General features: G+C 40.7%; 1 protein-coding gene, 1 long non-coding RNA gene and 1 other non-coding gene across 8 annotated transcripts; 1 reads left to right on the top strand and 2 right to left on the bottom strand.

Annotated features, from left to right (window-relative positions):
- Positions 1-2,447: 2,447 nt before the first annotated feature.
- Positions 2,448-13,092, top strand: LOC122865678. 5 transcript variants are annotated; one of them, XR_006375526.1, is made up of 4 exons: positions 2,448-2,649; positions 5,273-5,548; positions 5,846-6,032; positions 12,135-13,092. It is a non-coding gene; the product is annotated as an uncharacterized LOC122865678 (long non-coding RNA). The 5 variants fall into 5 exon arrangements; XR_006375522.1 differs by lacking the exon at positions 2,448-2,649 and adding an exon at positions 2,661-3,627; XR_006375525.1 differs by lacking the exon at positions 2,448-2,649 and adding an exon at positions 3,894-3,957.
- trnaf-gaa lies at positions 4,376-4,448 on the bottom strand. Its single transcript has one exon. It is a non-coding gene; the product is annotated as a tRNA-Phe (tRNA).
- LOC122865670 (G-protein coupled receptor 22) lies at positions 6,990-23,104 on the bottom strand. 2 transcript variants are annotated; one of them, XM_044174447.1, is made up of 3 exons: positions 22,723-23,104; positions 19,371-19,468; positions 6,990-10,818 (listed from the first exon to the last, which is right to left on the bottom strand). In XM_044174447.1, exon 3 carries the CDS (start codon positions 10,691-10,693, stop codon positions 9,017-9,019), a length of 1,677 nt encoding a protein of 558 aa, XP_044030382.1. In that variant the 5' UTR covers positions 10,694-10,818; positions 19,371-19,468; positions 22,723-23,104; the 3' UTR covers positions 6,990-9,016. The 2 variants fall into 2 exon arrangements, with proteins under 2 accessions (XP_044030382.1, XP_044030372.1); XM_044174437.1 differs by lacking the exon at positions 19,371-19,468.
- Between the last annotated feature and the right edge of the window lie 110 nt (positions 23,105-23,214).

The following is a 23,214-nucleotide window of genomic DNA, read 5'->3' as shown; positions in this document are numbered from 1 at the left end:
TAATGGCTACAGGAGGGCAATCTGAGGTCTGAAAAGAGGAAGTGCACTTGGGAGTGGGGCTAGGTAAATACAGGAAATGGGCCAATTTTGAATATCTGTATAGCGAAACAAAATGCTCATCCTGTTCTCTGTCTGCAGTGCTGACGTACAAACTCAACATAAATGCTGAGTCTACGACATCTGAGACTTCTCGTGTCTGAATCACAACACTTGACAAACAGAAGTCTCAATGGCTGAAACAAGACAACACAACAGGCCTTTTGCACTGCAGAGATTTTGACTTCTTGTCACAGACCTGGTATTTGACATGCCAGCTCATTGGCACTGCCTACTGAGATGCTTATATGGAGCTGAGCCATCATTAATATAATTAGTTGCACCTGTGCTTTACCTGCTACGACATGTCAAAATGTGTCCTGTGAGAAAGGCTAAGGGCAGGTCTGAAATCACTCCCTTGTTCACTCATCCACTACTCCCTATATAATAAACACTCTATAGTGAGATGGTAGTGATTTCGGTCACAGCCCATTCTATTGTTGACATTATATTATAAAACTTGACACACATTTTGTTGACACACACATTAACACACAGTCTCTTCAAAATCTCTGCCTGACCACAAAGTGTCAAAATGATGTGAAACAGGTGAGTTGTGTCTGAATCATCAATCCTGCCACTGTGTCATTAAACTCAGAAAGGATTTGTTAGACAACTTTACGCCTAAACCCTGGTGTTACCAGAGACCAGATCACGTGATTTTATCTTCAGTTGTCAATGCAACAATCAAATAATTATGGCTTACAATACTACAAAACATGCATTTTTTTCACATTTTACTGGGTTGTTAAAAAACATCATGGTTTGGGATAACTGCCAGACCTTCGCAAACCACTGCCTTGTACCATGGTCACAGTCTGTTACATAATACATGGTTCCCACACCTTCTTAAATATCAAATTCAAGGACTTTTCAAGGACTTTCCAGGCCCACTTCCCTCAAATTCAAGGACCCAACAAGGCATAGAACAATTAAAAAAAGAGAGAGGCTTGAATGTATGAACACTTCTAAATGGTGCTGTGTTACAGTGATGTTAAGTAAAGAAAAAAATCAAAGGAACTTCAATTTCTATTCTTGAACAAAATACATAAATTCAAGCACTTTCAATGACCCATATCTATTTATGTCTATTTTCAATTTCAAGGACCCATGGGAACCCTGGTAATAACACCGCAGTTACATGTCAGGAGTTATACTTTGACTAATAGCACAAATGTCTTATACAGGCAATATAGTGCATCAACTTTTTCTGCTGAATGTCTGAATGTTAGCAAATTATTAACACAATGCACTAGTCAACATTCAATCTGCATAAACCAAAGAACAGGAACTACTTCAACTTGTTTTCTGATACACAATAACTGTGTTGAGTTATGAATTAGATTTTTCAGGGGGAAAAAACATAAAGAAATAAAATCCTGTTTATGAAGGTTCCTTAACTTTTTATCTTTTGAGGAAAAAACCCTGTAAATAGTGTTAAATATAGAAGAATAGATGTAAACAATTTCTGCCAATCAAAGATAAATTCAAACACACCAACACACAAAATAAACATGTCACGTGCACCGTGTTCAGACTTCCCTGGGAAAGGTGTGTGTAAATGACTAAGGAGTGGTATCTTAACTGGTGGACTGTCATAGGCAAAGAAACTGGTCTGGGAAGAAGTGAAATGCAGAAAGACAAATAAAAATGAATAGAAAGAGATAGATAAAATTTACTGTGTACAAAGGTGAAAATACACAGACACACATGGTAGATGGAGAGCAGGCAGTAAGAGAGTGAGAAGTTCCCGGAAGAGCATTTCCATGGAAACTGATAAAACTAATGTTTAGTTTGGGATTTAAGATGTGTAGACAAATTACATTGTTTCTTTAATAGGTTTACAAGATTTATGTTTAGTCTTATAAAACCAAAACAAAGTCACGGTGTAAAATCAACACTTGTGTAAGGAAGTAATGAGAGAGAGGGAACTACAGTAGAGACAGTAAAGGGGTAAATAGAGAGAGAGAGAGGGTGTAGCAGGAGTGTCAGGTTGCTGCTGAGGGGGATGCATAATACAAAATATGTGTTAATTTTTAGAAATGCACTATTTCATTTGAACTCTGTATACAGTTACACACACACACTTTCTGGGGGGCAACTATTTTCATATAAATCCATTTTGAAAAACCCAGAAGCAGAAACTGTCCAAACAATTAACAAAAGTCTAGTAGACTTATTCTAAGATTCAGAAACGTGTTGCTACTTATCCAAAAGGTTTCTTCACTAGTAGAGAGTGGTGGTGAATTCCCAGCATTTAGCCGGTGTGGGTTAGTCACACCGTGACGTCACTGAGGTCACATGGCAGTCATGTGAGTCTTTGAATTTGCATTAAACTGCTTGGACGCGTTTAAGCCAACAAGATGACGGGAACGACAAAGCTAAGGGGCTGCGTGGGCGTGGGCAAGTCACAACAGAGTAGAAGATGAAATGTAAAACAGGTTGTCTAATTTGAAGGCTTATTAAACACTAAGACACAGCAGGTTTATAGTTTTTTGAGGCAGGATTGTACGACTCTGGAAAGTTACCTCAGGAGAAATAATTGTTCACGAGGTAAATGGTAAATTAGCACCATGCTATAAGTTATGCTAACTGGTGTGTTTAAGTGCAACAATTTGATTGGCCAAAGCAGTTGCTCCCCCTTATACTACACGTAGTATTTGCTACTTTATACATTTGAAATACTACTCCACTACATTTCTCCCGGATGAGGTTCCATTGTACAGCAGCAGTAGTAGCAGACAAGTATATACATTATTTATATTTAGTATATACATTATTTATATATTTAATGTTTATTTGTATAGGGACAAGTATATAGCATGAACCAACGCCACATACCTCAGCATTTGTAGGTAATTTGGTAAGGTAATTTGCAATGGCCGTCCCTACATACAGAACAGCACAAAACAAACGTCAAAGTACCCACTTGAATTTCAAACATATGATGTTTGATTTATGTTTTAAATTCAACATGTATTTAAAATCGCTCCAGGAACTAAACTCAGTTATTAACTCTAACTGTTCTTCTTGTGCTTGTGTTACTACCCCATTACCGTCAAGAACAGACATGTTGTGTTCTTGTACATTCATTTGTATATTGTGGACATGGATATCATCCTGAAATAATGATTTAAAAAAATCAATGGTCAAGTATATCCTATTGTTCAGAGTCTACTACCATAAACAGACTCAGATTGTCAAATTCAGAAGGTGTTGTTGTTTGATAAAAAATATTTGACTATCATGTCAATTCCACCATATTAAAGGTGTCCTGAGATGAACTGCAGACCGGATTGTTTTTCATCTTTGATGAAGCTCTCTAGTTCAATGATTTATTGGACAACATCGCCTCCTGGTGAAAATCGACGTGAACTGGTTTCCTTTTGGTTGTGAGCATTATGACATACATCCATGTTTAGTATGCATAATAAATACTTTCTAATTGTAGTATCAGGCCAACTATTATACACTACGCGAGAAAGAGTGAACTATAAATCCAAGTGTTCGACAGAGGAGGCAAGTAACAAGGTAAATTAGGGTATTTAAGTACATGCATGAGGTACTGGTGAATTACTATTTCCTGCTTGATACTTCTACTCAGCTACGTTTCAGATGGAAATGCTGTACTTTTGATTCCACTATTTCTGTAGTAGTTTTGTTGGCTTTGTTACTTCACAGATACAAATTTTGCATGCTTCAAAACAATAATATTACAATAGAATTACTTCTGAAATTCTCAACAAAAATCTAATATTGAAATCTAATAAGTTTTACAGAGCAGTGTTTAATTGCAGGAGTAACGTTAGTAATGTATGTCACCGGACTGCATGACACTGTAAAGGGATTTAACTCTTTCTGGTAAGTGTAACGTTAGATTAAAATACTAAACAACTGTAAAAGTACGTACTTAACTCCTAGTGCAGTTACAATAAATGCTGCTTAAGATACATAAATATTTTATAACCATTCCTCTTAACATTCATATGTTATTTAGCTGTAACGTTAGTACATTTTGCTGCTAACACGTACTTTAAGGTAGGTAAAACTCTGATTACGGGGTTTTTACGTGTTATGGAGTACTTTTCCATTGTTGTATACATTTCTGCTCTAGCTAGTAAATATCATAGACTGTATAAAATAGTTAAATATATGTATCTTAAAGCAAACGTCTTTGTAGTAACATGCTAACATGTTTTTTATGATGATTGCCTAATGGCATTTCTATCAGTTGTGCTAATTAGCAAGGCTGAAAACGGATAAAAGAACCCACATCTGCTGCCGAAACCCGGGATCGAACCAGGGACCTTTAGATCTTCAGTCTAACGCTCTCCCAACTGAGCTATTTCGGCGCATATAGAGCACTGCTCGACACAGTACATATATAAATACCTCCATGGCTATATAACGCCTTTGTGTAACGATGAATTAATGTTTAATTAATTTCCCGAGAGCTAACATAAGTCTAGCTAACCGTTCCCAGCTAGCTAGCTACACAGCTCTGGTAGCCATAGATCCTCTTCAACAGAGTCTCTTAGCCAAAAGGACCCTGACTGAAAAGAAAGAATAACGATATCGGTAACTAAGCAGCAACACCAGTGGAGAAGAACAGTGTTGAATTTCAAACTCCTACGTTTAGCCGTGTTCAGCTGTAGAGTTGTTCTGGCCAACGTTTGAACACAAGATGGCACTGGTTGACATACTTTTCACCGTGGACCTAACAATGGATTAATTATCAAATCCTACAAGGCTTGTTTAAAACTAAAATTCGTAATTAACTTTTACTAGTCTTTTTCTTTCAGTCTCATTTCCTGTTTCCATCTTGCCATAGTTTTGATGCATTATCAATCTAAGCCTCTATCTCAATCAGTCCTACTTTGCATTTAAAGAAATGTTGTTGTGTTGTTTTACTACTTACAATTTGTTTGTTCCCACAAACAAAATCAAAACATTCATTTTATAGAAAAAGTAAATATACTATCACATTTTGTACCATCACTTCTCTTTAATGTAGACTAACAGATATAGAAAGCATCCATCATCATAGGTTTTATTGACCTTAAGTGCAGTGTATTTTTTAATATTTATATGGTAGCATATGCGGTGTTCTATATATTTGACTTACTTACAGTATAAATGTATATTGAATTACTTTTCTGTTATTTGTGTTTTGCAGGTGTATGAACAATCAGCATGCATTCCAGCCCTTTCTGAAGTCTACATTTCACCAAACGTAGAGTGCTCCTTGAACACATCAGAACGGCCAAAACATTTGTCAAAATCACCACTGGTTTGCCATAAATCCCAAAATATAGGGGAGGCTTTTGTACTTACTTTGTTGGCTATTCTGACTTCTGACTTGTGTGTTTTTTGGATAACACCCAAATTTGAGGACATTTTCACAGTATGATGGGCAGGAGCAATATTGTAAGAATCTATTGGGCCGACAGTGGTAAGAAACAGTAAAGCTTGCCAATCTTATCATTCTGCACTTAGTGTTTGTTTTCCTCTTTTTTCTAATGGGGCTTTGCAGTGATGCAGTGCTCTCCCTTTATTAGTCATATGATGTCCCAATGCCAGCTTCTATGCCTCCCTTTTCTTCTCTCTTTCCCCCCTAATCTCCCCTCCATACTGCTATCATTCTCTCTCTCTCTCTCTCTCTCTCTCTCTCTCTCTCTCTCTCTCTCTCTCTCTCTCTCACGTTTTTGTTCCTCTGTCATCCCCCAAGGTGACTTTCCTTCCTTCACAGACACTGCAGCTGTTCCTCGCTTTGTTCTGGAAGGCCTGAGTGTGGATAAGAGATGAGAGAGATGCAGACCGGCGGAATAAAGAGAAGGAGAACCAAGGGAGGAAATGGGGGTGTGAAAAAGGAGGGGACTGATGAGATTATCAAGCAGGATGGAGAAATCTACAGTGTTTATTCACTGCACAAATCAGTAAGGCGTCAAACACTCACATGCACACCACATGCACAGACAGATTTGTTATGGTAAAATAAAAAATTAGGTGTCAACATCAAGAGATTGAACTGTCTTGACAGATGCTTACCTGACTAACAAGTTTCAGCTTCATTAGTACTGGTGATTAGCACAGTTGTCACATCACAGTGAAGCATAGTGAGGGTTCAGTACAGTCAGCACTAAATACTGCAAGTATCTGGGACGGAGTTTCTAAATTTAGGGATCAGAGAAACGGGGAGTGGAAACAGGAGATGTAGAAAGGGAGGGACAGCTGGAAAAAAGAGAGACAGATTTGGACAGTAAGGTCCAGAGGAAGAGTGATGGAGGAATTCCCAAGTTACACTGAGCAGGATGAATCCAAGCAGTTCCCTCTTAAGACTGTAGAAATACAGCTGCATTTGTGATGGAAGCCCAGTGACAAAACTTTCTATTTAAGAGTAACATAATTGTCATATTTCATTCTTCCATTTACAGATCAGATTCTTGTGAATTCTTAATTAGATCAGAGACATCACTATATACAAAAAGTCGGTTGCCCTTTCAGTCTGCACTTTTCTGTAAAATTATTCTGTGAATGATTTGGATAGTTAAGTCTGTGATTATTACATATTGTGAAAATCTTCCAGGTTGTTAAATTGAAAAACAATGTGCCATTTATTTAAAATCTATATAATTTCTTCTTCTGTATTGCTTTTGTTCTCTTTTTCATTTCCATTATGTTGAGCGTCTGCAAGGTCATGAAAGTAGAAGACTCATATACACGTTTCTTCTTTCCAATATTATAGCAGATAAAATGCATCTACACAGACATGTATAACATATATTTCCTGGTATAATTAAGTTTCCTGATAAGTAATAATCAATATTTGACAACAACCAATACATTGAACATGAAACGTGTATGAATTGACACAGAGAACTGAGATCGATCAATTCTTAGATAGATCGCCTTTTTAATACAGATTCTGTTCTGTTCTATATAATAACACATAATATAAATCTTATACAATACTAATATTTCTCTATACACATGGTCATAAATGTACAGTACAGTGTACACACATACAATATTAACACAAATACACTTAATTCTCTTTACAGTAACTGTCCAACTCGCTCAGAGTTTATCACAATGGCTGATTTTCTGTCCGGCAGATGATTGTGACCAAAAGAAAAACTATACTTTTGACTAAAACCCAAAACAGACACTTCAGTATTTACATCCCTGAAAAATGTACATGAATACACAAGAATTATTGTCTTCTGTCTGGCTCACAAATAGTGTAAAAGGGGTGAGGATGAAGGAGATAGCCCAAAGCCCAAGAAGCTCTCCAAGATTTGAGCCCATACAAAGTTTAAAGTGTACTCTACCTACTTACTGACATAAATCTTTACCTACTGTAACACCCATAATATAACAGCTGATTGAGGGCTGGTTTACTGTTTTATGTCCAACACGTTTGGGAATGAGACAAGAAGCCCTGAGGAGAAAGAGATGTCCAGGACTCAGTCCAGAAGCTGACGGAGGCCTGTCTGCCTCTGCAGTCATTCAAGTCAAGTCAAGTGCTGTCCAAGAGCAGTGACTCTGCCCTCCAGAGCAACAAACAGCTAACACGAGGAGATGTCCCATGTCAGAAGTTGGGATTTCTCTGGTTTAAGATGCTAGTTTACCTGCAGTGACTACAGAGACAGTTTTAATGAAGTTTTCACAAAATGTTGCCCTTTGATTTCCACTTTAAAACTGAAATGATAGAATTTCAGTAGTATTACCGTGGCCTGTGTAGTTACAATTGCTCCATGTATTTTTATTTGATGCCCAGTGGCCTTCTGTTGTTAATCAGAAAATTTAATCCCCTTTCGTCTCTCTTCCCCCTTTTATCTAAACCATACATAGAAAGCCAACAATTCTGTGTTCACATTCTATTTGTTCACATCCTAGGGGTCATTGCTTTCTCATGATTTATTGCACATAATCATGGACACACACGCTTGTTTATTCGTTTACGCATACATGCACACATGCAAACATACAAACACAATCACACATCCTCGCCTGCATCATCATGACTGTTACTCTTAAAGTTTATTTTATATATAAAAAATAAAGTCATGCCTTTTAGCTTTAACTTGCACACATATGAAATATGGTGCTTACTGGAAATTAAATTGGAATCGTTTGTTTTTTTTGCAGTTTTCCTGGTATTTTCATATGAGCCTGTAAACTTTGAATCTGAATGCTTGCATTTACCCGCCGTTAATTTGCTATACCATATACAATATGTGCAAACACTGTCGCTCTGATACATTGTTGTAAACATACAGCAGGACATTCAGCACCATGAGAATATATTAATAACTCAATTAAGGCATGAAAAAATAAGAGAAAGAAAAAGAAATATAGACTTCCATTAATATTTTTCTCACTGAGAATATCTGTGCAGGTAGATATTGGTGTGCTTTCACAGATAATGACTAAATATAGATCAGTGTGCATTAACTGGGTGTGTGTGTGTGTCTATGTGTGCATATGTACATGCACATGCAAGTTGAAAGTGCACACAGGAGGAATAACGTATACATTTGCTGTTATCTAACCATTACCCTACTCGTGTGGTGTACATTTTCAGTAGCCATGACTATGGTGTTGTCATAATGCTTGGCCAGTGTTGCCATAGAGACACAGCGGCCACCTTCTCAATCAGAAAGTGAACTTATGAGGGCCTGTGTAGGCACAGCAGAAAGCAGACTCTAATTAGAGCTCACGACTCACCTGTTTCCACATCTACATGGGACCAAAGGTCATGGGATTTGTCCTAATCTTTGTAAACTAACTGGTTCTCATTTTTCTCACACACATGCACAAATATACACGCAATCCATTTCTAGCAAATTGGTAAAATACATACAATTCTTCCAATTCACACACACACTCATACATGCAAACACACTGAAGACTAGCCTCATTCCCTCACTGCCTCTGTGAGGCATCGATCAGTGCCATCACTGGCCTCCACCCGTGGCTTGCGACTCTTCCTCTGGCCTCCCCCTTCCACCCAGGAGTTATGAATAACTGTCCCCCCGCTGGGAGCTGGGTCCACCTGCAGAAGGGACACTACCCTTTTCTTGACACGTGTTTTGAGAGCACGGCGCAGCTTCTGCCTGGTGAAAGCGTAGAGCAGAGGATGAAAAATAGTGGTTCCATAAGCCATCGCCAAGAAGCAGAGGCGCAGCCGCACCAGGCCATCGCTGGGACCCAGACACAGGATCAGTACATTGACTGCAGACAGAGGGGCCCAGCAGCCCAGGAAGGTGGATATGATGATTAGGGACATTTTTAGGACGCGACGTTGACGTTCTCTGCGGTCCCTGTGCCTGCGCACTGCCCGCCTCAAGGCGATGATGGCAGAAACCGAGGCCTGTACACCCATGGAGGAGGCAGGCAGAGGTGAGGTGGCGTGGGTCTGGGTTGAGGCTGAAGCTGGGGTCGGAGAAGCAGGGGTGGCCGGTGTGGTGGCGACGGGGGTGGTGGCAGCAGTACTGACAGTAGTGACTGTTGCTCCACTGTCAGACATCCCCTGGGGCATGGAGGAGAGTGGTGGGGGTGATGTTGGTGTAGGGGTGGGGGAGGGGATGAGAGGGGGGTGGGTGAGGTTCTGGTTCTGGTTGGAGGACACTACCTCTGTGGGCAGGCTCAGTTCCTTCCTCCTCTGCCTCCTGCAGCGTATCCTGCAGCCGGAGTCCTTTGCATGTGTACCCCTCATCATGTGGGAGCCAATGCGAATGTTGAGGGCCTGTAGGATCCTGGAGTAGGTGAACAACATGACGGCCACAGCGATGAAGAAGCATGGCACTTGAAGTAACAAGTGGTAATACATAGCCAGGCCTGTGTAATACCCCTGCCCTCCTACACATAGCAGTGTCCTGTTCTGCCATACTGGAGGCAGGTGGTTTGAAGGGGAGGAAGGATGAGTTGAAGGTAAAGAGGAAGGAGAGACAGAAGAAGAAATGGGGGTCAGTCCAGTGGTGAGCTCAGAGTCATGGTTGTGCCCTTCCTGCTCCTCATCCTCACCGTCCTCAGCCCTCAAAGAGAAGAAGTCCCCCTCAAGGAATGGCAGGAAGAAGACAGCCAGAGACACAGCCCACACTGCTGCCAGGAGCAGTGCTGCACGCCTGGGGGTCAGCAGACGACTGGCTGGACGCACTGAGATGTCGTATCGATCCAAGCTGATCACCAGCACATTGACTGCTGTGGCCACACTGGTGAATGTGACACAGGCCTCATGAAAGCAGCACAGCGTGGCCAGGCTGCCGACTCCACTTCCATTAGCTGGTAACAGGATCACAGCCACAGTCAGTGGCACACACAGCACACAGACCAATACGTCCAGCACGTGGAGGTTAACTGTGACCAGGTTGCTGACTGAATCCACCAGGTTGGACTGAGCACAGTAGAGCACAAGTACAGTCAGGTTGCTGCTGAAGCCCAACACCAGCTCCAGTATCAGCACAGTGGTCAAAGACACCTGGAAGCCCAGAGGGTAGGGCGTGCTCCAGCCCACCTCGCCCCCTCCTTCCAGCAGGCCTACCCCCTGACCATCGCTGGTCTCCAGGAGGCCACGATAGCCTTCGGTCTCCATTGACGACACAGCACTCCTTCACGCATAGCAACAGTGGCGACCACACCAGACCATGCTCTGTCTTTCCTTTTCCTCTGGCTCAAACGAGGCAGTGATGAGGATGATGGCCAGATCTGTGGTTGATTCTATGAAAAAAATAGAAAAGAGACATAGAAAGGAGAGGAGCAAGAGAAAGACAGACAGAGGACAGAGAAAGATCAAGCAGTTATCAGTCAGCTTGTCTCATTTACTGAAAAGTAACACTGTACAACAAGTACAAGTCAAACTTGTTAGATTTCACAAGGGAAGGGAAGCTATGAGTTGACACAGCGAGGTGAAAGTGACAGTTGGCAGTCAATTGGAGTCATGGGGTGCAGTTCAAGCTGCTGCTGATGACCCATGATGTCTCACTGGGCTCAGGCAGTTAGACAACAACATGCTTTGCATAGACAAAACAGTTCAGACAGCAATTGGAGAAGGAGGTCTCTTGGGGGACATTTGCAGGTATGAGTGCATTAAGCAGGGACTCAGCAGAGGATCCCCAAACAGTCCACACATTTTAACAAACCAATGAGGATTTATTTTCTGACTGTGCTTACAGTTCATGTGCTATGCTGAATTCTGTTAAGATGTAAGCATGCTTCTCATGAGCTTGAGTGGGTGGATGTTTGATTCATTATTATGCAACATACATTATATAGGTCAGAAGCGAAGCTTGCAAGTTAAAGCATGTAGAAACATACAGAAACCAACCACACCTGTACTGTTAAGATGGCAGTGACATACATGTTGTCTATGGTAGTAAGATCTACCTGTACCTGTTCCTCCATGATCGACAAACAACCTTGTGTAGACAAATAATGCCTGTACAAATCCAGTAAATTTAAAAGGCCTCTTGTAAGTCCTCTGTCTTGTTTTTTCCACAAGCAATATAAAACTGTCAGCTTCTACCTCCAAGAGGTGAGGTGGCAGGGATATTGGTGGGCTGGTAGAGAGGCCGTGCAGTGCATGTCAACATAGCAGGCACCCAACTGAGGGTGGCAGCAGTTAATAGTTCTCACAGGGAGATGTAATGAAGACGAATGGATCAATGATCCACAGGCAGTGGCACATAAACAATGCTATCAGAGAAAGACCACCTCCCCTGGCATCCTCTCTCCACAGCCCCCTTTCTCATCTGCTCTCCTACATGCCTCACATCCCTTCCTACTCTGTTCCTTTGCATGTAGAGCATGTTTTGCATGGCTGGCTGGATGCTCTCCCGTGCTTCGGGAGTAATATAATATGTTGGTTGAATTAATGTAAGTCCCCTGTTAGATATACAGTAAGTCTTTGAACAACGAGCTACAGGTGTGTTCTTACTGGCAGCGTTGACCCTAGCCTTTGCTGTCAACCTTTCCACTGCCACAGCTTTTTGTTCTCACCCTCTCGTTTGCCCTTTTCCCTTTGTTTTATTTCACAGTTTTTCCTCCCATTTGTCATGTGGAAAGGACCCGCAGGCAGAACTGGACTCCGTGTGGAACAGTGGTCTATCTTAATCCACTAATGGGTTCCATGGGGTTTGCGGTGTTGCTGGAACATTGATTTAAAGCATCATCGATCAGCCAATTTAACAAGCCTGAGGCAAGGGAGCACAGAAGCACACTCCCCATCTCATCCTCTCCTAGGTACCTGTGGTCTCATTTTGAGCACTGCACAAAATAGTTGTGAGCCAATTTGTTTTATTCCTTCCTTTAATCACCAACTGCAGTTAAATAATTGGTTTAATTCATATACTTAAACACAGGTCACAGTATCATGAAGTACGTCATGTTAATGAACAAATCTTGTGGGTTTAAAATATTGGATGTACCTTCAGTATTTGTAGTAATTCCCCTATCCCCGAAACAGTCAAAAAAGTATTGATCTGCCTATGGAAATTTGACCTGTGGGTTGCAAAATTACAGCATAATCATTTGATTTCACAGACATGGTCCTGGGAGTAAAAACATATGAATCTAGATCCACCTTGTGTTTGAGACTATTCACACTGAGCATCTAGCACAAGAATATTCAGTGGCCTGTGACCTTATAATGTCATCAGTATCACTTACGTGTTTACAGTCTTTGATCAATATGGTGGACACCATGGTGCTACAGAGAATCATGGAGCAAGCAAAGGAACACTTACTACTATACATACTACTATATATAACAGTCAATCACTTACACCAATCACAGAGGCAGCATACATGTCAATACTGCATTGACCAAGCAGTGTCTTCCATATTATGTGAGGCTTGTTTGAAGCACTACAGTAAATTAATGTCAGGAAAAGAACTGAATTGTGTGCTACCATATAAGTAAAACTAAATAAATCACGTTGAAAAACTGAATAATATAGCACAACAATCAACTGTGATCTAATTTTTTTATTCACAGATAATGTGAAAACAAAACAGACATATTCATTTGTTCTTTTTGACTAGAGTAAAATTATTCATGTTATTCTGCAGTCACTGATTTGATAAGTCTCATCAAACATTAGGCCATCTGTTTCCCTGCCAATAATTACAGGGGGACGATTGTGTACTGGTGAAATGAGCAGGCGGAATAGCTTTTAACAAGAGTAATTTTTGCTATGACTAAGAGAAACAATGAGCCACAATCAGTCCTGTGATAATGGATACTTAGTGCTGTGTGATGAACTGGTAAGAGACACAAAGAGCCACAGACAAAAGAGTAGAAAAAGTCTGTGTTAGCATGCGGTTCGAGGGCAAGACAAAATGTCAGAGGCCCTTCATATGAACAGCTGTGACTCTGACCTGCGGTCAGGAAAAGTCACAATATTCTAGTATTTACTGGGAGAGAGGGAAGAAGAAAATTAAATGTGTGGACAGGGTGATGAACTTTGGGATGTTTTTCTAATGATCACCAGTGTTGGTGTATTTCAGTGGGAATTGTAAATATTTGAGGTTGCAGATCAGTCTTATACATTGTGTGTTCCGGGCAACTGAAAAACAAGCTGCAGAGAAGTCCATGTCAGTGCTTTGCAGTCTGCTGTAATAATGTTTTGGTTCTAATAAGTGCATTGTTTTATTGTGGCATGCTTGTTGTAACCAACCAGAGTGTTTGTGCGCGTGCATTTGTGTGCAAGTTGTTGCAACAGAAAATAGCCAGAAACAAGGTGAAACTTCAAATTACATCCAGCCTGTGAGTGACATGTGAGACCCAAGGGGAAGGGAGCTATAGCCATGCACAGCTAAATAATGTGACTGGTTGGTTCAGTATGGAATCAAATGAGTAACCATCATCTAAAGAGTTTACTTTGGCTTTAATCAAATCTGGTGACTCAATTACTCAATTGTAGATTCTGTGCTTTGCCCCAGAACAAAAACAAACTGACAGTGCCCTAGACTGCACAACTTCCTGGACCCTGCTGTCAGGGTTATTATAGGTGTCGGGTAGTAGATGACAGGTTGGCAAGCACTTTTTCACAATATCAGAGGGTAAATGCTCAAGCAAGATCCTGTTGTCAGTGTGAAAAGTTCTCTCTTTTTTTCAAGCTTTTTCTTTGCTTGTGCAATCTTGCATGCATTTTGCACGCACACACACTCTAAGCTATCCATGTATTTAGTTGTTTTACCCTGACGACATGTTTTTCTGCCAGAGGCTAAATTACTTCCCATCACAAAGACAAACTGTAGGCCTGCTTTCGGCCCAGACAGCATCTAAAACAACATACTGTAGGGCATTTTATTATCCTAAATAATAACACACAACATTAACTACATTGAAAGCATATGTCAGAGAAAGAGGATGGATAACGTCCAACATATGCTATAGGTCATGAGCAAGGCTCAAACTAACAATGACACACTTATATGGTAGGAGCATAGACTTGTCTTCTACAGAAATTAAGAAAAGGTGCACAGACATAAAAAGATGCAAAAGGATGTAGATGGCACTGATACAGCTGATGTCTCCCTGGTCTCTCAAGATAACTGCAGCAAAACACTGCAAAAGAGTGCAATCAACATACAGTAGTGCCACAGCAGCTCAGTGGATGCCAAGATTAAATTCAAGTTTTAGGTTAATGACACAGCCACAACTTTGTCCCCTACGTTTAGTCAGACGTTGTGTTTTTATTAAATTATTATTACTGCTCTCTTTTTCATTCAAAGAAGCTGTTAATTCAGTTTCCATACTACAATCTTCTTTTATTAATAAATCCGTACAAAACTGCACCTGATTTTTAGAGCCAGAGAATTCCACACAAAACGGATAAAAACTTGTAAATACACTACAATGTCATATCTGTAATCCTACCTCAGTGGATGGCACATTACTTATTTCACATGCACCTTAGATGACAACTGCGCTTCCAGGCCAGTGCCCCTGTCTGATAAAAAACACACAAGGACACAGCACGTCTGAAATGAGGCAGAAACAGTTTATTAAATCTGGCCCTTTGTGTCATGACTGCTGTCCAACGTGCTGCTGCGTGTTGAAAGTGCTGATCCTGCACCGGGCCTGAGGGCACTCTCCCATTTTCACCTCAGTCCTCAGCAATCTAGATGTGACAATGTGCACGTGAGATTTCAGTTTGCTAATTATTTAAATGTAAGCACCGCCTGTGCTTTCTTCATATTTCTGAGGGTGTAAGAACTTTCCACAGAAGACAAGGCCTGCTAAATCTCTGTCTGTCATAAATTATTTGTGTAGTGATTTCTAAGTGTTAGAGTAAGTACAGTGTAGTTTGTTTCTGGTTTGTTGTTTTTTGTTTGTGACAGTCTTGCTGTAAGTTAGACAGTGTAAATATAATAGCTTAAATAGGAAGCAGGACCACTCAGACTTCCATAAGCTGATGATTCAACCATCTAATGTTTATCTTAAAAGTCATGTTTAGTAGAGCACACCTCCCTTTAGGTTTGAGTAAGCTACACAATGGATTGCTTTAAGTTAGTCTATGAATTCTGTCCAGTTGGCAGGAGTTCTTATTTTTAATCAGTATACCTGCGGCTGTGGTTTATATTCAGCAGTTGGAAATTATCCAGCTCTTCCGTGAGTCTCTGCGCTTGGATCCACCTCAGGGACGGGGATCGTCAGTGCTGTTTACATGAGGACAACAATAACCAAAGTAGATGTGTATCGCTTTTTTTTCCTCCAAAAATGAGATTGGAAACAGAAAATGCTGTGGTGGTAAGCAGTGCCTGGTTGTCCAGATAACAAAAAAAGATGTTTACAAGAGGGCATTGTATCTGACTACAGATGCACAAAGATAGAAGTGCTTACTTATTTAGGCCAGTAGAAATTGTTATCTGTTTCTTTCTCCGTGTAAAACTAAAATGTCAATACAAAATGGTGAGACTGGAAAAAGGCCTTTGCTCTTTGATTCTATGAGACTGACACCAACTGACATTTAGGGTAGAAAGGGAAACAGATGAGAGAGATGGAAAAGAAGGGGAGTGAAGGAGAAAAAAAGGGAAAAGAGAGAAAGTAAACAGGATGATGGCGCATGCAGCACGCTGACTCATGGCTGTCGTAGGTATTCCTAACGTCCGCAGTGAGACAATCGATCAAAGGCTTAATTTTCCCACTCAATTCGTCCAGCAGCGCTAACAGCAAGCAGCCACCAGCTGGGCAGCAGCATCCCTGGCAGGCTCCCAACAAACCAGCCTGGACTGGCCAACAACACAACCCGCTCAGTGAGAGCAGCAACATCCCACCCTATCTAATGTGTTTCTCATCAGGACAGCGTCAGGAACTTCAGGAGAAATGCAGTTTGAATGTGAAAGCACACAACAAACTGAATCCTGTGCGTTTATTACAGGTGTAAGTGTAACTGCTACTCCTTATGTGAGGCCAAGCGACACTTAATCTGTAACATTTAAAAATGGGTTATCATAACTCCTGCCAAGCTCACCAAAGACACACAGGAACGTCATGTAGTCCACAATGTATCGCTAACTGCCATCCACCCACACTGTCAGCCCACGTCTCTGCACACGCTCCCTACCCCATATGCTCTCCGCAGATACAGCGGAAGATGGATTGCTATCTGAGGTGAATGACATCTTGTGTGTTTAAGAAACTGCTGAATCCCATTTGCACTTATGTCTGAGACAAGTTAGGGAGAAAGGGATGGGGGTAACGGGAGGTAAGATGAAAGCAGGAGGTAGGTGCAGTGAGGGAGTGATGGATGGGAGGGAGGCTTAGGGGTGTGCAGATGGATGCTGAGTTTCGTGCTTGCTGGAGGGGAATGTTTGTTCCCTGCTCACTACCTCTATCCATCTCTCTTTTGAATAGTCCCAGTTGCGCCGTCTCGCCTCCCCTCTTCACCATCCATCTTACAACCAGCACATGGCTCTTTGCTTTTACACTGTGCAATATCTTTGTGTAATTCCCCCAGATCGTCTGGACAGACTATTATGTGATTTTGAATATTAAAGTAGCGTTTCATATTGCAGCGCAAGTAGCCTCTCACTGATTGCTGTCACTACATCAGAGACCTTGTAGGCAAAATAAAGATGTATATGTACAGTCACGATATATCCCACAATTCTGACAGGCTGCTACCAGAACATCAATAATTAAGCTATACTAGGCAGGTTAATTATCACAGCCTGTAATCTATAAGAACAGCTCTGTACAGAGAGAAGACTTTGGCCTCTGGACAGCTCTGGTCCACGGCATGTGAGGCATCATTATCACCTGACAGTGGGTTCGATGGATTTCATTTGGCTCCACCATTCATTAAAGACACTCCTTGGTATCCTATATCCAGCTATGACGTCCCAAGCCTGTCATTTTGCTATTACACGCGCCACCCATCAATAAGCACTAATCAAGGCTGCCGTGCAATCACCGTTCTTTGAAACAAGAAGAAATCAAAATTAAGTGTGAAAGCTGGTGAAATGAAGTAAAACTGAGTCAGAGCAAGTGGAGTCTGTTACGTAAATCAGCGCTTTGGAAAGCTGTTCACTGGCCCATCAAACAGAATAGCAATGATTAGTAATAATGATGATAAGACGATAAAACAGGAATAAATGGAGAGGTATTACAGCGTTTGTCAAATTTCTATTATACCAGTAATTACTCCTACATTCCTTAAGTGATTGGTTGTGATGAACAATGTCTCCCTCCATCTCTCCATTTCAACAGCACTTGTCATCAGGAGTTCAAGGATTGTCCAATTGCAGTCATCATACTGAAGTAGCCTGTATGCTGCAACTATCTGTATCTATGTTTTGTTGTGTTGGGAGTGTTGTGACTAAATAGTCAAGTCACAGCACGAGGTCTGTGGTTGCTTTAATGCTTCTCTGGTGATAAAGCACCAAACCAACAGCTGTTTGTGTGATAACACGCCTGACTGAATTTTAACAAGGAAAAGCTTTGACCTCACATGCACAGACCTGCATTGCTGTGCTAAACATATCCACACACAAACAAGAGATATTGACTCAAAATGGTGGAATTTCTTTTTTCTTTTTTTTAACAATTAAAGGTGCACATGAAGATCAGTTTACTTGTCATCAACGAGTATTATTCAGCCTGTAAAAAGCCTTTTATAGTGTCTTCTGTGGCGGCTCAGATTTTTAACAGAAAGCCTTCGTTATAACCTTGTGACGTAGAGTTTCAAAGACATGGGCAATGCTAAATCACTGGAGTGTCCCTTCCAACAAACTCAGGTGTATACCATGTCTAGCGCATTAATTATTAGGTTTTCTAGCTTGACTTACCTATATGGAAAGATCATTTCCAGAGTAACCACGTACTACAACATGTCTTAAAGCTCCAGAATGTAAAAAATAGTCCAAATTAAAAGAAATCAAAGTATAACCACACTTATCTCTATTGCATGCACCCAATTTATTGTCAAAGCTCTCAGTTTAAGATGCTCTGACAGTCTGTTTGACCGAATGTGTAGACAATAAATTGGGTGTAGGCAATGGAGACAAGTGTGCAGCTGATTTTAATTTCTTTTCGTTTACCATGTGGAAAGATGAAGATGAAAGTGTCATTCTTAAAGGTGCCCTGTGGATTTTTAAACAAAGATTCTATTTTTACCAAATTACTAAAATGCATTGTTTGTATCCTTGAGGAATAATGTGTTGAATGCATTTGCTTCTTCATAAAACATTTGCAAACATGTACATCCATGTTTACTTGCTAGAAGTCTTCTTCTTCCCTGCCTTTGTTGGTGCATTGCTATGTTTCTTGGCACATTACAGCCACTTGTAGATCAGTGGAATAGTGTGAGACCATTGGCAGGAATGCGTATCTGAATGTGCACGAGAAGAAACAAAACGGGGACCAACGTTCTAAAAATATTGCCCCATAGCGATACTAGTGGTCAAAAAATCCAAACGATACCTTTAACAAGGCATTGCAGTGAATCAGGACAATTTTCACCTTCATCTTAAATGTAATCAAACCTTGCTTCAGCAGCTCAGTGCCTGCAGAGAGATGAATCTCTGTATGTGCCAAAGTATCATGTTTTACAGCTGTGTGAAACAGCTGATCGGGGTTAAGAGTAGTGTAGAGCAGATGAAGAGGTCAGAAAAACTAGAAAAATGGATTTGAAGGCAATGAAATGAGAGCAATGGAGTAAGTGGAACTGATGGGGTACTAGAAAAAGAAAGACTGAAGTTGTCTGCAGCAGGTTAAAATGATTAAGCTGTTTCACTCCAGAAGGCAATTAGAGCTCTTTTAATACCATTCATCTCCTGCAGACAGGACGTCATTGGCCAAGAGGGAAGAGCATCACTGCAGGCATCTGTACTATCACACCATAATGAGAGACAGAGGTCTGACCTGAGGGAGGGAAAAAAATAGGGATTCATTTTCTATTCCCATGAAGAGGTTTCATAAGAACGTCAGATATATTTACACTTACACCTAATGTCTGTCAGCTTCCGACTAATGTAGCAGATGTGTCAGTCACATGAAAATATACATGTAATTATATCAAAACATACCTAAATATACAATAAATATGCAAGAAAGCAGCTGCATTCCTGTTTAATATCTATGGGTGGCCACACTGGGTCTATAAAGACTTTGTATATTGGTCTTCTCTTCCATGTTGCCTCTGTCTCCCTCTTCTTGATAATCTTTTTCACCCGGGTCACTTCACTCTGCTCCTCTAATGATTTATCATTCCATCTCTTCTCTCTTGTTTGCTCTTCGTGTGTCTCACTTTTTCACCATCATCCTGCTTTTGTCCTGTCTAGCACTGAAATCTTCTTCACCTCTACGTTTCCCTGCACTCACGCACTTCGAGGAACATTGTTGTTTACTGTATTAGGTTAGGGAATTTAGCGAAGTGTGCTTTTAATTTCACACGGTGAACGTGGGTGCACTGCCAAGAAGGATGAGCAATCTCAGCCATCATTAATTAATACATCCACGTGCAAGGCAGTTACTGGTGTTGTTATACTAGTTTAGAGGCTGCTTCTTCTTTTGTACCTTTAATGATTTTATGCAAGCATGTGTGCACTTTTATGTTTAATGCTCACAAGGTGTCAAAGGTTTGACAACTTGTTTCTTTGGCTTGGGTCAACTAGGGCAATTAAAAAAGTACATGACCACTTCAGTCAAAATATTGTTCTCATTAGTAAAATACAAATATAGTCACTGTTTAAATTCCTTAAATACAGCTGCTATTAAAGTCTGTTGCTGGAGGCTTTTACAGCAGAAAATATGATTGTTTCTAGTTAATGCAGTCACATTTTGCGCATATTCATTCAGCACCTGCCATGCTTGCAAACAGCCTAGCCATTTGTTTACAAGGCAAGTTAAAGATACAATAAAACATGAATTAACATAAATAAACAGCATTACAACATAACTGTTAAAACACATTCTGAGTCCTTCAAAAAGCATCCAAATCAGCAATGTAGCTGTGTCATCCTTTAAACCTAACACAATGATTTTCACAAGACTTTAAACCACTAATTTATAGTCAGAATAAATCCAACACAGACAGAAGCTTTATTGGAACTTTTTATGACAATGGAGCAGCTCCACATAAATCTTGTGTGCGTTTCCCACACTGTTGTTTTCCTATTATACCCTCAACAAGACTGTGATATATGTAAGGTAAATAAGACTTCTCAATCAACTCGTCAGATCAGAGGTACAGTACTCCTTTGCTCAATGCGCTGAAAGAATTTAAGACAGCTTCCTTCAACTACGCTGTGGCATCTAGCTGGAGAGTGACACGTGTGGTGGAATATTTCCCCACCAGCAGCATCAAAGCTTCTCTATAAATACATACACAGACGCAAACACACAATGACCCACATGCAAAGCACAGGCTGCCACCATGAGAGTGAAAATGGGAGTATGTTAAAACATCACAGAAAAGGTGGTCTCATCAAAAATGTTCATTTGGAGGTTGACAGTCTACTTAATAACAAGATGAGGTAGTCAGTACTATTAAGTAGCTTGTCATAACATATTTTCAGACTATATTAACCGCAGTGTCAGTTAAAAAGACTAAAATTGTTTGGTAAGATTGAGAAGACAATAGAAGTATGTGAAAGTGGGGAAGCAATAATGTGAGAGAATGTAATAAGTGTTGCAGGGGAACGCAGTGAGTTTTATGAGGGAACACAAAAGTAATGTGAGCAAACAAAAAAGTGAATATTAAAGAAATGTTTAAAAAAACGTCTTTCAGGGGGGCAAAAAATACTTTACAACCTTTACAGAGGCTGTCGCATGGCAAAAACCTCATGCCAGGAAGCAAAACATTTTGCAGCACTTGATCCCAATAATTTGATTTGTAATTGGTAACAAAAAGCACAGTCCCTTCATTCTGATCAGCTAATGCAAACAGACATTAAACTAAATGGAACTATAACATAACTGGAGAATATGTTGCTTTAGTGTTCAGCAGGGAAAAACCCATCACAGAAGACCACTGTACCACCTTCCAACCGCACATGTTCCCATTTCACATCTCATCAACAAGAGAGGCGTGATGGAAACAGTCTTTGTCACACATGGCAAGACAGGGCTGGATTACACATAATACAGTAGCCTAGTATTTGTAGATTTTAAAACCATTACTATGACTATATTCTTTTTTTTTTAAAGAGACTTTTACTTTGCTATACTGTGACACCAATCATATTTCAGATTTAAAATTTAGATAAAAGCAGAAGTGGGGCTGAGAAGATGCAAATGTCCTATCAAGCTCTAAAAAAAACCAAACACATTTCGATTACTGGCTGTTTTCCCCGTTTTTCTAATGAAGGTAAATAAATGCAGAGGAGCCCTGATAAACAATCCTTTGAAATCATGGTCTCATGGGGTTATGACACTTCAAGACCAACTAATCATGTGCAGTGTGGAATAAATGTATCTGATTAAAAGGTTTCATGTCGAAACATTAGTTGGTGAACTGAGCCACTGCTCTTAAAAATTATCAAACGGGCCACCTTCTTGTCAAGCGTGGCGCATCCATGTGACTGAAGCATATCAACAGTCGCTGTGGGTCCCTGGAAAATGGGAGACTTGGAGGATCAAAATTACTATAACCCCACTTGGATCAAAACAAATCACTACAGGTCTCTTTTTTTCTAACATATTTAGATTTTCTTTTCCTCTGTGGTACAAGTGTTGTCTGATTGTTGCTGCACAGAACGAAAAAGCCTAAATGGTCAGGAACTGCTGAAGGATTTTATTTTTTTGTCCCACAGACGCTTCATAGACGAAAATGCAAACAAACGATTAAAATCACAAGTGCGGAGGCTGTTTTCTGGCCCCTCATATGTCCCGATCTGACAATGAGGTGATTTGTTATTGTCGCCTCCAGTCCGGAATCAAAACATGTTTGGACTGTCTTGTCCCTCCACTGACAGCCCGCCATTTGTTTCATTTTTGCAGAAGCCTGGATCCCCCTGACAGCCAAGATCCCTCAAGTCCAATTGCCTAATTTAAATATGCACATACATTGTAGGCTATTTGTAAAGATATTTTCAAAATCATGATGGAGATTTTTTTACTTGAAATTTAAAAAAAAATTATTAGAAGAAGTGCTGTATGTCGAGTGTTAAACTTACCAGTTTGGTGAGTGGGAATTCCCTTTACATCCTACTGCAGGTGTCGGTGCGCTATCTCCAACACTGGACCCCGGTTCACTCCAGCGCTCTCCAGGACAGCCGGCTGTCAGCCAAAAACGTGACCAGAATAATTTGCCTCCGTTTTGTCATAAATATTACAGCGGGGGGGGGGGCTCCACGGCTGCAGATACAGAGCGCAGCAGTGGCTCACAAATCAGGTAATATCACAGTGTTTTGGCGTTTTTCTTTTTATCCCCCACTCAACACGGCGCGCTACACCTGTCCACTTTTACGCAGCGGACTTGTACAGCATCCCACACACGGACCAGCCAAACGCATGATTATGCCTTCGCTCCGTCCCAGCGACCAATACGGTGATCTGCAAGCGGAGGGGGGGAGGGAGGGATGGAGAGGGGGTTTTTTTGTTGGAAGGGGGAGGAGACATGGATGGGGAGGAGGATTGGGGGCTGGGGTGTGCGTGTGTGTGTGAGA

This window comes from Siniperca chuatsi, linkage group LG2 (assembly GCF_020085105.1).
Source record: "Siniperca chuatsi isolate FFG_IHB_CAS linkage group LG2, ASM2008510v1, whole genome shotgun sequence".
NCBI lineage: Eukaryota > Metazoa > Chordata > Actinopteri > Centrarchiformes > Sinipercidae > Siniperca > Siniperca chuatsi.
Note: the sequence above shows the minus strand (reverse complement) of the source record. Positions and strands in the feature narration are given on the sequence as shown.